This window comes from Oncorhynchus mykiss, chromosome 5, assembly GCF_057628025.1.
Source record: "Oncorhynchus mykiss isolate SJ-2025 chromosome 5, ASM5762802v1, whole genome shotgun sequence".
Classification (NCBI taxonomy): Eukaryota; Metazoa; Chordata; class Actinopteri; order Salmoniformes; family Salmonidae; genus Oncorhynchus; species Oncorhynchus mykiss.
The window spans coordinates 47,961,239-47,976,947 of record NC_143026.1 but is presented as its reverse complement, the minus strand read 5'-3'; the positions used below and the strand labels follow the sequence as shown (position 1 = coordinate 47,976,947).

General features: G+C 42.0%; 1 protein-coding gene and 1 long non-coding RNA gene across 5 annotated transcripts in view; one reads left to right on the top strand and one right to left on the bottom strand.

The window, feature by feature from the left end:
• The window catches only part of LOC110523973 (CBP80/20-dependent translation initiation factor), a 130,754-nt gene that overhangs the window by 11,072 nt on the left and 103,973 nt on the right, over window positions 1-15,709 (top strand). For all 4 annotated transcript variants that reach the window (XM_090235056.1, XM_090235054.1, XM_090235055.1 and 1 more), the window contains exon 2: window positions 6,120-6,346. In XM_090235056.1, coding sequence (XP_090091182.1) covers window positions 6,164-6,346 — 183 coding nt within the window. In that variant the 5' untranslated portion in view covers window positions 6,120-6,163. The remainder of the gene's footprint in view (window positions 1-6,119; window positions 6,347-15,709) is intronic.
• The window catches only part of LOC149983304 (uncharacterized), a 119,775-nt gene that overhangs the window by 39,866 nt on the left and 64,200 nt on the right, over window positions 1-15,709 (bottom strand). The window lies entirely within an intron of this gene.

Genomic DNA, 15,709 nt, shown 5'->3' with positions numbered 1-15,709 from the left:
GGTTAACTGCCTTGTTCAGGGACAGAACAACAGATTTTTTACCTTGTCAGCTCAGGGATTCAATCTAGCAACCTTTCTGTTACTGGCCCAACACTCTAACCACTGTGCTACCTGCAGCCCCACTGGCTTTGAGGCCTTTGTATGATATTGTGCTGCATGCATCATGTATATCATATCTCAGGCTTTGCTGTGAGATAATACCTTCGCCTCGGCATTCATGCACATGTTGGTGAGCCAGGCATCTAGGGAAGCCCAGTGGGGCTGCTGCCAGGCCTGCACACCCCTGTCCTAGTCCCTGCTCCCAAGGCCCCACCAGGGTCAAACTGGAGGAACAATGTTCCCATTGACACACCTAAGACTGCATGTGAAGGTGGGCCCCCCACTTCTGCCTGTCGCCCCCACAAGCCCCTCAGTACAGCTATGACATCCTATATCTAGACCAAAGCTAGCAAATTTAGATTCATACTCACACAGGACTGTTTACTCACACTGTGGTGTTACCAGGCATATATAGAGAGAGAGGGCTGAAAAGCATTTTCTTTCCAAACATGTGGTCTTCTCATTTCCATGTTGTTGTTGTAACGCAGGCACCATGCCACCTCATTTATAGTCAGAGTATAGCAACTTGTCAAGCTTGATTTGGGTATACAATAGGGCTGGGCGATATATCAAATTAATTTGAAGTTGTGTTTTTGCGCGATATTCCAAATGCCTGTATCGCAAGAATCAAGTTTTTATGGGCGTTTATGTCCGTTTATGTTCTCATGTTGTATTTTTGGTCTCATCTCCTTCGATCCTCTGTGATGTGTGCACCTTCCTATATACACCAGAGATCTGTATATAATGACGAGGTGCCCGTCTCCGCCCTAACAATGGGAGTCGTCCCAATGGCGGGAAGTCAGGCGACAAGCTTATTTATATTTATTTATTTTATATTTATTTATTCAACTCGCTATTTATATTTGACGCTTGGTCCAACAGAATCGGTCATATGGACACAAACACATTGAGACATTATTTTACTGTAAAAGAGAAGTAAACTTTTCTAACTATACCCTTTTTATGTCTTACTCAAATTGCGCGCAGAGCAAATACCACTAAAACGAGAGTATCAATGAACGGCATTGGTGTACCATGTACCACTAACAGTATTTTAGCCAATGACTGTTATAGTAGCTGTCTAGTCTGTGTCTTTTTAAATGTGCAATAAGCATAAAAAACAATTGTATAAGGATTTGGCAACTCGTTCTCATTCTGAGAAATAAGGTAGGCCACTCGACTTCAACATCTGAAAAAAGTGGGCAGGCTTACATGCTTTTCTAATAGTTGGAGACAGACAGAAGGGGTTTGTTCATAACAATTCCGCTGTTCAACCTTGTTAGCTGGCAAATCGATTCAAGTTGGCCTAACTTAAAATAGAAAGATTAGCTGGCAAAAACACTAGCACATGGGCTTGACAGATTGTTGGTGAGACGTGATAATTTTCGATGCAAGAAGTTATTCACTATTAGTGAATGTGCATTATGCATGGTTCTAGTCTTTGTTGTAAAAAATGGCATTTTCATAGACTTGAAAGCCAGATAAGTGATTATTGCAAGTTAAACTATTTTGATAAATTCATTCAATTATTAGTGGTTCATATGGTTGTGGAAGGCTTATATTTAGCCTAGGTATAACTTCACAAGCCCTGCATTCATTAGATTTTTGCTGACTGTATGAAATGAAATGCAGTGCATTGTATTCATTGTACAACAATGCTTATTTTGAGAAAACACAACAAAAATCATCTCAAAATAAGCATTGTTGTACAATTAAAGGTTAAATACACTGCATTAAATACACTTAATTTCATATATGTGTGTATGTGTGTGTGTGTATATATATATATATGTATGTATGTATGTATGTATGTATGTATGTATGTATGTATGTATGTATGTATGTATGTATGTATGTATGTATGTATATATATATATATATATATATATATGATTTTTGTTATGTTTACAAGCATACTTGTGTCATAGGCCAAATAATGTCCATTTGCCTTTCGGTGAGTATTTATTCTTATGTGGCGCTTGAATGAACTGCCAATCATATCATATACTCAAATTCAAATAGCATGATATTAACACTGCAACAGAGTAGGTAAATGTTGAACTGGCCCTGTCGAGATCCACTGGCCCGACGCGTTTTTACTGGCCAGCGCTAGTGTCGGAATCTGCACGTGAAAGAAAACAAACGGATGTGCCAGAAAACAATGGCCTAAATGGATTTCTACTCATTGTTTCCACATTATATGTGGGAAGCAAATTCACTCACATTATGGGACATACAAATTCATGCTCTCTTCCTGCGTGTAGAGGAATTTGACTGCAACCACAGCACACACAACACACACACACACCCAGGTACCAAGAGGCGGGATCGACCAGCGCACTGTCAAACCAACAGTGTTTCCCCGTCATCGCTCACTTTGTGACTGACACACGCCTGTCCTATCAATAGATCACTAGAAGATGCATAATGTTCATTCTAGCGGGAGAAGGCTTGACATACTTTTTTTCTGGCTAGCGAATTGAAAAGTAGCGTAGTTAATTTAAGTGGGAAAGTGCCTGGCTGAAAATGAGTCTAATCGGCTGCATAGCCGACAGCCGGCGCTGGTTGAAAACAAGAAATATAATTTAATCTTACCTGCAGCAGCAGGGTGCCTCTAGGAAGCATTCTTAAAGATGCAATATGTATCTTTTTGGGCGACCTGACCAAATTCACATAAATGTGATTTATTGATCTTTCATTCTTATTGAAAGCAAGTCTAAGAAGTGGTAAATATGTTTATAAAACGTGCTCTCACTGACAACAGCGTTTATTTTCAGCAAACGTAACATGTGTAAATACTTGTATTTACACAAGATTCAACAACTGAGACATAAACTGAACAAGTTCCACAGACATGGGACTAACAGAAATGGAATAATGTCAAAATAATAACAATAATCAAAAGTAACAGTCAGTATCTGGTGTGGCAACCAGCTGCATTAAGCACTGCAGTGCATCATCTCCTCCTCATGGACTGCACCAGATTTGCCAGTTCTTGCTGTGAGATGTTACCCCACTCTTCCACCAAGCGCCTGCAAGTTCCCGGACATTTCTGAGGGGAATGTCCCTAGCCCTATCCCTGACCCTCCGATCCAACAGGTCCCAGACCTGCTCAATGGGATTGAGATCTGGGGTCTTCGCTGGCCATGGCAGAACACTGACATTCCTGTCTTGCAGGAAATCACGCACAGAACGAGCAGTATGGCTGGTGGCATTGTCATGCTGGCATTGTCATGTCAGGATGAGCCTGCAGGAAGGGTACCACATGAGGGAGCCGACCACATTATCTACCAAGAGAATCCCCCCCCCCCCCGCCCCCCCAAGCAGACACCTCAACGTCCCTGAAAGAACTTCATTGGACTCTATGTAAACTGGAAACCACATATCCTGAGGCTGCATTTATTGTAGCTGGGGATTTTAACAACACTAATCTGAAAACAAGGCTCCCTAAATTTTATCAGCCTATCAAGTGGACTGGCCAATATCCAGCAACTTTGCACAGCTATTGAAGAGTGGGACAACATTTCACGGGCTGCAATCAACAGCCTGATCAACTCTATGCGAAGATGTGTCGCGCTGCATGAGGCAAATTGTGGTCACACCACTGATTCATGCCCTTACTTTTTAAGGTATCTGTGACCAACAGATTTATGTATTCCCATTCATTTGAAATCCATAGATTAGGGCCTAATGAATGTATTTCTATTGACTGATTTCCTTATATGTAACTCTAAAATCTTTGTTGCATGTTGTCACCGGGACACTGACCAACGCTTTGGTTCTTATTAGGGCTGGGAATTGCCAGGGACCTCACGATACAATATTATCTCGATACTTCGGTGCCGATACGATATGTATTGCGATTCTTAAGATTCTATATGCCCCTCAAACTCAACTCTGGACCTCGAAGCCAGTTCCACTGCTTTTTTCCCCCCATTATTTTCTTAAACGGGCACTATTTAGACCTGTGTGACCAGGTGAGTGTAATTAATTCAGGTATACCATAAAACCAGCCGGCTCTGGACCTCGTAGGGTAAGAGTTGAATGCCTCTGCTGTATGCATTGTGATTCAATACTGTGATGTTCCAAAAAAAACAATGCTCTCCATATTTCTGCTGCAGATGGACAAGACAGGGCCATAACAAAACATGTTTTGATCAGCCTTGGAAAGAAAAGTGCGGAAAAATAAATTGGCTCCCTATTTAAAAAGATGGGGAACAAGCTATGAAGGAAAAATACTGGCGTTTTGGTGCATGTACAGCTGTCTAGCGCCAAAATTATATTGCGATATTGTCAATACAATAAGATATTTCATCCAAAATAATATCCCTATATTTAACTATACACCCCCCTCCCATCACTAGCGAATACTGCGCTAACAGACTCCTGTTCAGACCATTGTGTCCTAGCTCTCCCTCGCTGTGGACCATGTGAGTCGCTTCAGCCAGTCTACTTTTAATGTGGTCAACTGGTGAATGTGTAGCCATCAGTGGAGTTAGCATTAGCCTCACTAGCTAGGCTAATCAGGCCCCAGATTAGTGGATCATATCTACACACAGCGAGATTAAAACCTGTAGGTATAGCAGCAATAGAATGAGAATCAGAGCATTAGTACGTCATATTACAGGAACAAGAAGCGTTAATCAGTCTGTGTAGTAGGCTAATGTCCGTTGTAAAGAACAAAATGAGTCTGCATTTACCCCCCTTTAATTGGTTGAGAGTAGCCTACATACAACTGCCTCAGGCAGTCTCAACACAGGCCTACTACTATACCACTATTCAGGCTGCTCTGCTGCCATAGTAAATCCTCTTGCGTGGCATGCCCAGTGCTCAGGCAGGGCAGTAGTGTAAAGAAGCTTAGCAGAAGGCCTTAGTCATGTGACCACCAACAGCCACTTCACTGTCAGATAAAACACAGGGAAGGAGAGGTAGAGTTGGGAAGAGGGAGAGAAAGTGAAGGAAAGATGGATTTTTTAAAATATATTTTTTATAATTTTTATTTAACCTTTTATTTAATTAGGCAAGTCAGTTAACAACAAATTCTTCTTTATAATGACGATAATACCAAAAGGCGAAAGACTTCCTGCGGGGACGGGGGCTGGGATTAAAAAGAAAGAAAAAAACATTTAAATATAGGACAAAACACAGATCACGACAAGAGAGACAACACAGGCAGGGTGAAAGGCATAGAGCTCGCTATCTTGTAGTGCTAAAAAACTGAAATGAGTTACCTTTGGTTTGTTCAGCCATTCCTATGGGGGAAATTAATAGGGAAAATAAGGTCTGAGGCTTATAGGAGATCTTTAAACGTTTTGTTCTATGAGATAATATCAGTGTGTTAACACGACCTGTATGAATATGAGGTCTTTATGTGCTTGTTTGGATTACATAAATGCTTCCCAATTCACAAAAAAGTGATGTTAGCTGTTGAAGATTTTCATAGAACAAAACGTGTAAGATCTGCTAAGCCTGTGTTTACTACATACCTTCATTTGGGTGTTTGATATCCCCATAGGCTTTGGCCAACGAGCCATGGCTGAGTTAGTGCCTGGTAAAACCCCTGCAGAGAGACAAAGCTGTCCTGTTTCATAACTGACTATGTCTGGCTCTGGTCTGGGGACAAGGTTAGGAGGTGAGACAGACCGACTGTGACTAGACTGTGGTTCTGCTGCCTGCTGGGCCTGGGCGTAGCAGTAGGACTGAAGGCCAATTCTGTCTGGGATGTAAACACACTATGCCTCCCCTGCTGATGGAGTGGTGTTATTACTGCTCTGCCCTGAATGGAAGTGGTTTGGATTTTGCGTTCAGTCTTCTGAGAGGTCTGACAGTGTCTATTTGACGTTTTCTTAATGTATGTTTTTGAATGAGCTTTTCTTGAATGAAAATGATTGAACTATCCGTCTGAATGACACACTTATAGCTTCTTGACTCAACATGGTGGTTTTAAGTTGATATGCTGCAGTCTTGTTTTTGTTTTGATCTCTCTACTAACCAGCCATTTCTCCTGCACCTCTCTGCAGGTCCTCTCCTCCCTCCCCCGCCGGCGGGCAGGCAGCAGGTTGCCATGGAAAACTCGTCGGTGGCCTCCGCATCCTCAGAGGCGGGCAGCACGCGCTCACAGGAGATTGAGGAGCTGGAGCGCTTCATCGACAGCTACGTGCTGGAGTACCAGGTGCAAGGCCTTCTGGGAGACAAAAACGAGACGTACCTGGACGGAGACAACAAACCCCAGTCCCACATTTCACAGGTTAGCTAAGGCTAATGCTAAACGGGACCAGAGTGGCAACATTGATGCTGATACAAGTAGTCTAGGCTTGTCACGATACCAACATTTTGACAAACGATACAATATCAGACAAAGTAGCACGATACCAAATAGTATCGCGATACCATGGTGGGAAAAAATCAGTGGCCGAGCATCCTGTTCGCTCCGTCCCCCGTTCTCCAAAAACCTGTCACTGAAATTCACACTTCTACTTAATACAACACATTACGGCAGGGTAGCCTAGTGGTTAGAGCGTTGGACTAGTAACCGGAAGGTTGCGAATTCAAACCCCCGAGCTGACAAGGTACACCCACTGTTCCCAGGCCGTCATTGAAAATAAGAATTTGTTCTTAACTGACTTGCCTGGTTAAATAAAGGTAAAATAAAAAAAATTTAAAAAATTAACTTCACACTGTTCAGTGTATAGTAGAATACTGCATAGAACGGCTGATTTGCTCATATTGGTTGGCGGAATGGTAGGAAGGAATATTCATCAGTGTAGGCTAGAGGTCGACCGACTTATTATTTTTCAATGCCGATACCGATTATTGGAGGATCAAAAAAATCCGGTACCGATTAATCGGCCGATTTATAAATAAAAAATAAATAAAATGTATTTGTAATAATGACAATTACAACAATACTGAATGAACACTTATTGTAACTTAATATAATACATCAATAAAATCAATTTAGCCTCAAGTAGATAATGAAACATGTTCAATTTGGTTTAAATAATGCAAAAACAGTGTTGGAGGAGAAAGTAAAAGTGCAGTATGTGCCATGTAAGAAAGCTAACGTTTAAGTTCCTTGCTCAGAACTTGAGAACAAATGAAAGCTGGTGGTTCCTTTTAACAGGAGTCTTCAATATTCTCAGGTAAGAAGTTTTAGGTTGTAGTTATTATAGGAATTATAGGACAATTTCTCTCTATACAATTTGTATTTCATATACCTTTGACTATTGGATGTTCTTATAGGCACTTTAGTATTGCCAGTGTAACAGTATAGCTTCCGTCCCTCTCCTCGCCCCTACCTGGGCTCGAACCAGGAACACATCGACAACAGCCACCCTCGAAGCAGCGTTACCCATCGCTCCACAAAAGCCGCGGCCCTTGCAGAGCAAGGGGAACAACTACTCCCAAGTCTCAGAGTGAGTGACATTTGAAACGCTATTAGCGAGCATCCCGCTAACTATATAGCCATTTCACATCGGTTACACCAGCCTAATCTCCGGAGTTGATAGGCTTGAAATCTTAAACAGCTCAATGCTTGAAGCACAGCAACGAGCTGCTGGCAAAACGCACGAAAGTGCTGTTTGAATGAATGCTTACGAGCCTGCTGGTGCCTACCACCGCTCAGTCAGACTGCTCTATCAAATCATAGACTTAATTATAACATAATAACACACAGAAATACGAGCCTTAGGTCATTAATATGGTAGAATCTGGAAACTATCATCTCGAAAACAAAACGTTTATTCTGTCAGTGTAATATACGGAACCTTTCCGTATTTTATCTATCGGGTGGCATTCATAAATCTAAATATTCCTGTTACATTGCACAACCTTCAATGTTATGTCATAATTACATACAATTCTGGCAAATTAGGCGGCCCAAACTGTTGCATATACACTGACTCTGCGTGCAATGAACGCAGGAGAAGTGACACAATTTCGCCTGGTTAATATTACCTGCTAACCTGGATTTCTTTTAGCAAAATATGCATGTTTAAAAAATATATAGTTCTCTGTATTGATTTTAAGAAAGGCATTGATGTTTATGGTTAGGTACAGTCGTGGAACGATTGTGCTTTTTTCGCAAATACGCTTTTGTTAGATCATCCCACGTTTGGCTAGGTTGGCTGTCTTTGTTAGGAAGAAATAGTCTTCACAGAGTTCGCAACGAGCAGGCAATATGAACTAAATATGCAGGTTTAAAAATATATACTTGTGTATTAATTTTAAGAAAGGCATTGATGTTTATGGTTAGGTACACATTGGAGCAAGACAGTCCTTTTTTGCGAAAACGCACCGCATCGATTATATGCAACGCAGTACACGCTAGATAAACTACTAATTTCATCAACCATGTGTAGTTAACTAGTGATTATGATTGATTGATTGTTTTTTATAAAATAAGTTTATTGCTAGCTAGCAACTTACCTTGCATTCGCGTAACAGGCAGTCTCCTTGTGGAGTGCAATGTAATCAGGTGGTTAGAGTGTTGGGCTAGTAAGGTTGCCAGATTGAATCCCCCGAGCTGACAGGGTAAAAATCTGTAATTCTGCCCCTGAACAAGGTAGTTAACCCACCGTTCCTAGGCCGTCATTGAAAATAAGAATGTGTTCTTAACTGACTTGCTTAGTTAAATAAAGGATAAATAAAGGGGTAAAAAAGAAAATTGGCCAAATCGGTGTCCAAAAATACCAATTCCCGATTGTTATGAAAACTTGAAATCGGCCCTAATTAATCGGCCATTCCGATTAATCGGTCGGCCTCTAGTGTAGGCTGCTGAAGGGAGGATGGCTCATAATGGAGCGAAGGGAATCAAACACATAGAAACCATGTGTTTGATACCATTACGCTACAGCCATTACCACAAGCCCGTCCTCCCTAATTAAGGTGCCACGACCTCCTGTGATATACATGTCATGATATACATGACACACATACTCTCTCTGTCTCCCTCACTCTCATAAACACACACTCCACTCTCTCGCTCTCCCACAAACACACCGACTGCTCCCAACTTGTAAAACGTTAGGCACCAAACAATTTAAGAAGCACCAGAAATACATAGATTTTTGATTTAGTTTAGGCTTGCATTAGACCTATATGAAACCTACCATTTTGAAGCACATCTTATGAGTATCAAACCCTTTTCCTTTTTGCCTGTGCCTAAACCTACTGTCAAGTTACCAGGTTGTTAGCTAGCTAGGTTACATGACTGCACATCGTTGTTTGTTAATAAACCAATAATTAGCGATGCAGGATTAGTTTAAAATAATTGATTCAATTGTTTTTTATTCCCCTTAATCAATCTACACACAATACACCATAATGACAAAGAAAAACATGTTTTTTGAAATTTTGCACATTTATAAAAAATAAAAAACTGAAATATCACATTTACTCAGTATTCAGACCCTTTACTCAGTAGTTAGTTGAAGCACCTTTGGCAGTGATTACAGCCCTGAGTCTTCTTGGGTGTGACGCTACAAGCTTGGCACACCTGTATTTGGGGAGTTTCTCCCATTCCTCTCTGCAGATCCTCTCAAGCTCTGTCAGGTTGGATGGGGAGCATTGCTGCACAGGTATTTTCAGGTCTCTCCAGAGATGTTAGATCGTGTTCAAGTCTGGGCTCGGGCTGTGCTGCTCAAGGACATTCAGAGACTTGTCCCGAAGCCACTCCTGAGTTGTCTTGGTTGTGTGCTAAGGCTCATTGTCCTGTTGGAAGGTTAACCTTCGCCCCAGTCTAAGTGCTCTGGAACAGGTTTTCATCAAGGATCTCTGTACTTTGCTCCGTTCATCTTTGCCTTGAACGGAGAAAAATAAACATCCCCACAGCATGATGCTGCCACCACCATGCTTCACCGTAGTGATGATGCCAGATTTCCTCCAGACGTGACACTTGGCATTCAGACCTGAGAGTTCACTCTTGGTTTCATCAGACCAGAGAATCTTGTTTCTCATAGTCTGAGGGTCTTTAGGTGCCTTTTGGCAAACTCCAAGTGGGCTGTCATGTGCCTTTTAATGAGGAGTGTCTTCCGTCTGGCCACTCTACCCTAAAGGCCTGATTTGGTGGAGTGCAGCAGAGATGGGAGAACCTTCCAGAAGGACAACCATGTCCACAGAGGACCTCTAGAGCTCTGTCAGAGTGACCATCGGGTTCTTTTTTCTTTTGTGTGTGTGTGTGTGTGAATTTTTCCCCCTTTTTTTCCCCTAATTTCGTGGTATCCAATTGTTAGTAGCTACTATCTTGTCTCATCGCTACAACTCCCGTACGGGCTCGGGAGAGACGAAGGTCGAAAGTCATGCGTCCTCCGATACACAACCCAACCAAGCCGCACTGCTTCTTAACACAGCTCGCATCCAACCTGGAAGCCAACCGCACCAATGTGTCGGAGGAAACACCATGCACCTGGCGACCTTGGTTAGCGTGCACTGAGCCCGGCCCGCCACAGGAGTCGCTGGTGCGCGATGAAACAAGGATATCCCTACCGGCCAAACCCTCCCTAACCCGGATGACGCTAGACCAATTGTGCGTCGCCCCACGGACCTCCCGGTCGCGGCCGGTTGCGGCAGAGCCTGGGCGCGAACCCAGAGTCTTTGGTGGCACAGCGCCCTTAACCACTGCGCCAACCGGGAGGCCGACCATCGGGTTCTTGGTCACCTCCCTGACCATGTTCCTTCTCCCCCGATGGTTGAGTTTGGCCAGATCTAGGAAGAGTCTTGGTGGTTCCAAACTACTTCAATTTTAAGAATGATGAAGGCCACTGTGTTGTTGGGGACCTTCAATTCAATTCTTTTTTTTTTACCCTTCCCCAGATCTGTGCCTCGACACAATCATGTCTCTGAGCTCTTCGGACAATTCCTTTGACCGCATTGCTTGGTTTTTGCTCTGACATGCACTTTCAACTGTGGGACTTTATATAGACGTGTGTCTTTCCAAATCATGTCCAATCAATTGAATTTACCACAGTTTGACTCCAATCAAGTTGTAGAAACATCTCAAGGATGATCAATGGAAACAGGATGCACCTGAGCTCAATTTCGAGTCTCGTAGCAAAGGGTCTGAACACCTATGTAAATAAGATATTTCTGTTTTTTATTTTTAATATGTTTGCAAAATTTTCTAAACCTGTTTTTGCTTTGTCATTATGGGGTATTGTGTGTAGATTGATTTTTGTAATTAAGTTGGAATAAGGCTGTAACGTGACTGTGGAAAAAGTCAAGGGGTGTGAATACTTTCCGAAGGCACTGTAACTCTAAAACCAATACTTGGTGGCTCTTGTACGTGCACAGAAAACAGGCTAGTTTACCTCATGGGATGCATTGCCAGCTGAGCAGCATTCACAAAATAGCCAAGCAAAAATTAGGGGACAACATTGACCAGCTGGCAGAGGGTGGAGAAGGAGAGATTTGTAAACGTCTTTCTTTCCATCATCATCACAAAATAGTGTTGAGTAATTGTCATTCCAATTTTTCCCCTCTCTCTCCCTCCCTCTGACCTAGTGGACAGAGGACTGCAATGACAAGAAAGACGGGAGTTGGTCACCCTCGTGGGGGAGGGGCTCCACCAAACCAGTGAGTGTTTGGACTGTGTATGATGTGTCTGAATTCTGGAGGAAATGCTGGCTGGCTGAAGGTCTACACACAACACACAGCTGTGCTGAACCTGCATGTACGATCATTGATGAGGGGGAAACAAGATCTCAATGATAGCCAAGGTTACTAACATATGGCTCCAGTCAGACATGCATACATACTGCACATTACTGCTGTTTCATTGGGTGTCTACTTCTTTGGTCATATAGCAAATGCCCTTAGGACACAACCGTCATAAATAAGCAAGCTCCATGCTAAAAGAGACCAGATGCATTTTGAATTCAACTTATTTAATCTCTGGTGATGGCAGCTTTGCCTACAATGTATCTCAGTTCGAGGCTCTGCTGAAGTGTAGGATGGATGAAGACAAGTGCTCGTCACAAAATGTAGGCGTAAGTGAGTTTCCACCAGGTAGCTGGGCTGATAACTGATAGCTGATAACATATCCAGACTGGCTGATCATAAATTGAGACCTCTCTCACTAATCCTCCTCCTATTTGCATGGGCTTTATGGCGCTAGTGTGTTTGCATAGCGAACTACCCTGGAATATCACGGTACCAGTAGGTGTTGTTCTGTCAGTGGTGGAATATAGGGGGTTGTAGCCCGGTTGTATAGCTGAGAACAGGGGCGTGTTCAGTTATGTTTCTGAATGCTGACGTCATAGCCAGGGTTCTTCTGGTCCGGTGGATGGGGTTTCCCCCATGTGCCGCCTCCGGCTTTGTGTTTGTCTGTGCCTGTTGGCAACGACGACGTGGCAGAGTGTATTTGCCCGTGTCTGCTAGCACAGGGTGCAGGGAGACACACACGTCTCTGGCTCGCTCTGTCTCCTCCTGTTTAAACCAATGATGTGTGGTAGAGGTCGACTGACAGATTTTTTTTTCAACGCCGATGCCGATTATTGGAGGACCAAAAAAGGCCTATGCCGATTAATCAGACTATTTTTGTTATTTTTTATATATTTGTGATAACGACAATTACAACAATACTGAATGATCAATGAACACTTTTATTTTAACTTAATATAATACATAAATAAAATCAATTTAGTCTCAAATAAATAATGAAACTTGTTCAATGTGGTTTAAGTAATGCAAAAACAGTGTTGGAGAAGAAAGTAAAAGTGCAATATGTGTCATATTAAAAAGCTAACGTTTAAGTTCCTTGCTCAGAACATGAGAACATATGAAAGCTAGTGGGACCTTTTTAACATGAGTCTTCAATATTCCCAGGTAAGAAGTTTTAGGTTGTAGTTTTTATAGGACTGTTTCTCTCTATACCATTTGTATTTCATATACCTTTGACAATTGGATGTTCTAATGGGTACTTTAGTATTGCCAGCCAAATCTCGGGAGTTGACAGACTGCTCTATCAATCATAGACTTAATTATAATATAATAACACAGAAATACGAGCCTTAGGTCATTAATAATAACGGGTGGCATCCGTAAGTCTAAATATTGCTGTTACATTGCACAACCTTCAATGTTATGTCATAATTATGTAATATTCTGGCAAATTAGTTCGCAACGAACCTGGCGGTCCAAACTGTTGCATATACCCTGACTCAATGTGCAATGAACGAAGAGAAGTGACACAATTTCCGTAGTTAATATTGCCTGCTAACATTAATTTCTTTTAACTTAATATGCAGGTTTAAAAATATATACTTCTGTGTATTGATTTTAAGAAAGGCATTGGTGTTTATGTTTAGGTATAGTCGTCCAACGATTGTGCTTTTTTTGTAAATGCTCACACGTATCAGACACCTCAAGCTCCCGACTACTATCCAATCCACATTGACTAGTTTGTCACATTTGGCTTAAAAAGCCAAAGGTAAGAATATCTACCAATTCATTTCCAGCAATATTGCCTGTATGTTTGTCTATCATTTACTTCATGTAGTCAGTTAGCGATGATGAGGATAACTGTCTTCTGGGTAGACAAACTTTCCCCCAAAACTTCTCAATTTAATGTTAACTGCAAAGTAAATATGGGAAAAAACACGTTTGTTTAGAAAAAAAAAGTCCCTTATACATTGTGATGGGATGATCATCTTTCCACTGAATGGTACTTTAAAGGATGTATATGAAACAAGGGTTCATGGAGAAGGAAACACTTCACCAACCACCATAGTATTATTTGTCATTCTATATAGAGTGCATTTGGAATGTATTCAGACCCCTTGACCTTTTCCACATTTTGTTACGTTAGTCTTATTCTAAAATTGATTAAACTGTTTTTTTCCCCTCATCAATCTACACACAATACTCCTTAATGACAAAGCAAAAACAGATTATTAGAAAATGTTGCAGAAAAATATCACTATCACATTTACATGAGTATTCACATCTTTTACTCAGTACTTTGTTGAAGCACTGTAGCAGCGATTACAGCCTCGAGTCTTGGGTATGACGCTACAAGCTTGGCACACCTGTATCTGGGGAGTTTCTCCCATTCCGCTCTGTCGGGTTGGATGGGGAGCATCGCTGCACAGCTATTTTCAGGTCTCTCCAGAGATGTTAGATCGTGTTCAAGCCCGGGCTCTGGCTGGGCCACTCAACGACATTCAGAGACTCCTGCGTTGTCTTGGCTCTGCTTTGGGTTGTTGTCCTACTGCAAGGTGAACCTTCGCCCCAGTTTGAGGTCCTGAGCGCTCTGGAGCAGGTTTTCATCAAGGATCTCTCTGTACTTTGCTCTGTTGATCTTTCCCTCAATCCTGACTAGTCTCCCAGTCCCTGCCGCTGAAAAAAACATTCCCACAGCATGATGCTGCCACCACCATTCTTCACCGTAGGGATGGTGCCAGGATTCCTCCAGATGTGGCATTTGGCATTCAGGCCAAAGAGTTAAATCTTGGTTTCATCAGACCAGAGAATCTTGTCTTTCATGGTCTGGGAATCTTTAGGTGCCTATAGGCCAAGTGAGCTGTCGTGCCTTTTTCTGAAGAATGGCTTCCTTCTGGCCACTCTAACATATAGGCCTGATTGGTGGTGCTGCAGTGATGGTTGTCCTTCTGGAAGGTTCTCCTATCTCCACAGAAGAGCTCTGTCAAAGTAACAAAATGTGGAAAAAGTCAAGGGGTCTGAATACTTTCCCGAATGCACTGTATACTGAACAAAAATATAAACATAACATGCAACAATTTCAAAGATTTTCCTGAGTGACTGTTCGTAGAAGGAAATCATTCAATCCAAATAAATGCATTAGGCCCTAATCTGTGGATTTCACATGACTGGCCAGCCCAGCCAATCAGAATTAGTTTTCCCCACAACAAGGCTTTATTACAGGCAGATATACTCCTCAGCACTCTACAGCCCCCTGCAGGTGAAGAAGTCGGATGTGGAGGTCCTGAGCTGGCGTGATGACACGTGGTCTGCCTTTGTGAGGCATGTTGGACGTACTGCCAAATTCTCTAAAACGACGTTGGAGAAATGAACATTAAATTCTCTGGTAGTCAGCATGCCAATTGCACACTCCCTCAACTTGACATTTGTGGCATTGTGTTGAGTGACAAAACTGCACATTTTTAGTGGCCTTATTGTCCCCAGCACAAGGTGCACCTGTGTAATGCGCATGCTGTTTAAACACCTTAATTTGCCACACCTGTCAGGTGGATGGGATTAACTTAGCAAAGGAGAAATGCTCACTTACAAAGATGTAAACAAATAAGTTTTTTTGCATTTTTTTATTTTTGTTGGGTATATTAACATTTCATCCCTAAAAAAATGAACAACATGAAATTTAAACCAACAGTTTGCAAAGTACTTTTGAACGTTCTGAAATAATGGACTTTGACATCACTCAAGGAACCAGTCAATCAACTGCAGCATATTACTATAGCAGTGGCCATGGATGTAACCTGGAAAAGGATGAATATTTTTGTTGAAATCCATAGGCCATTGCCTAATACCAGAATTAAGATGGACCTGCCTATTCATTTTTTTTGTAACAGTTATGTAAAAGTTGGTTTGCCCTGTTAAAATGTTTCCTTATACACCCTTTAACATGTCAATGACT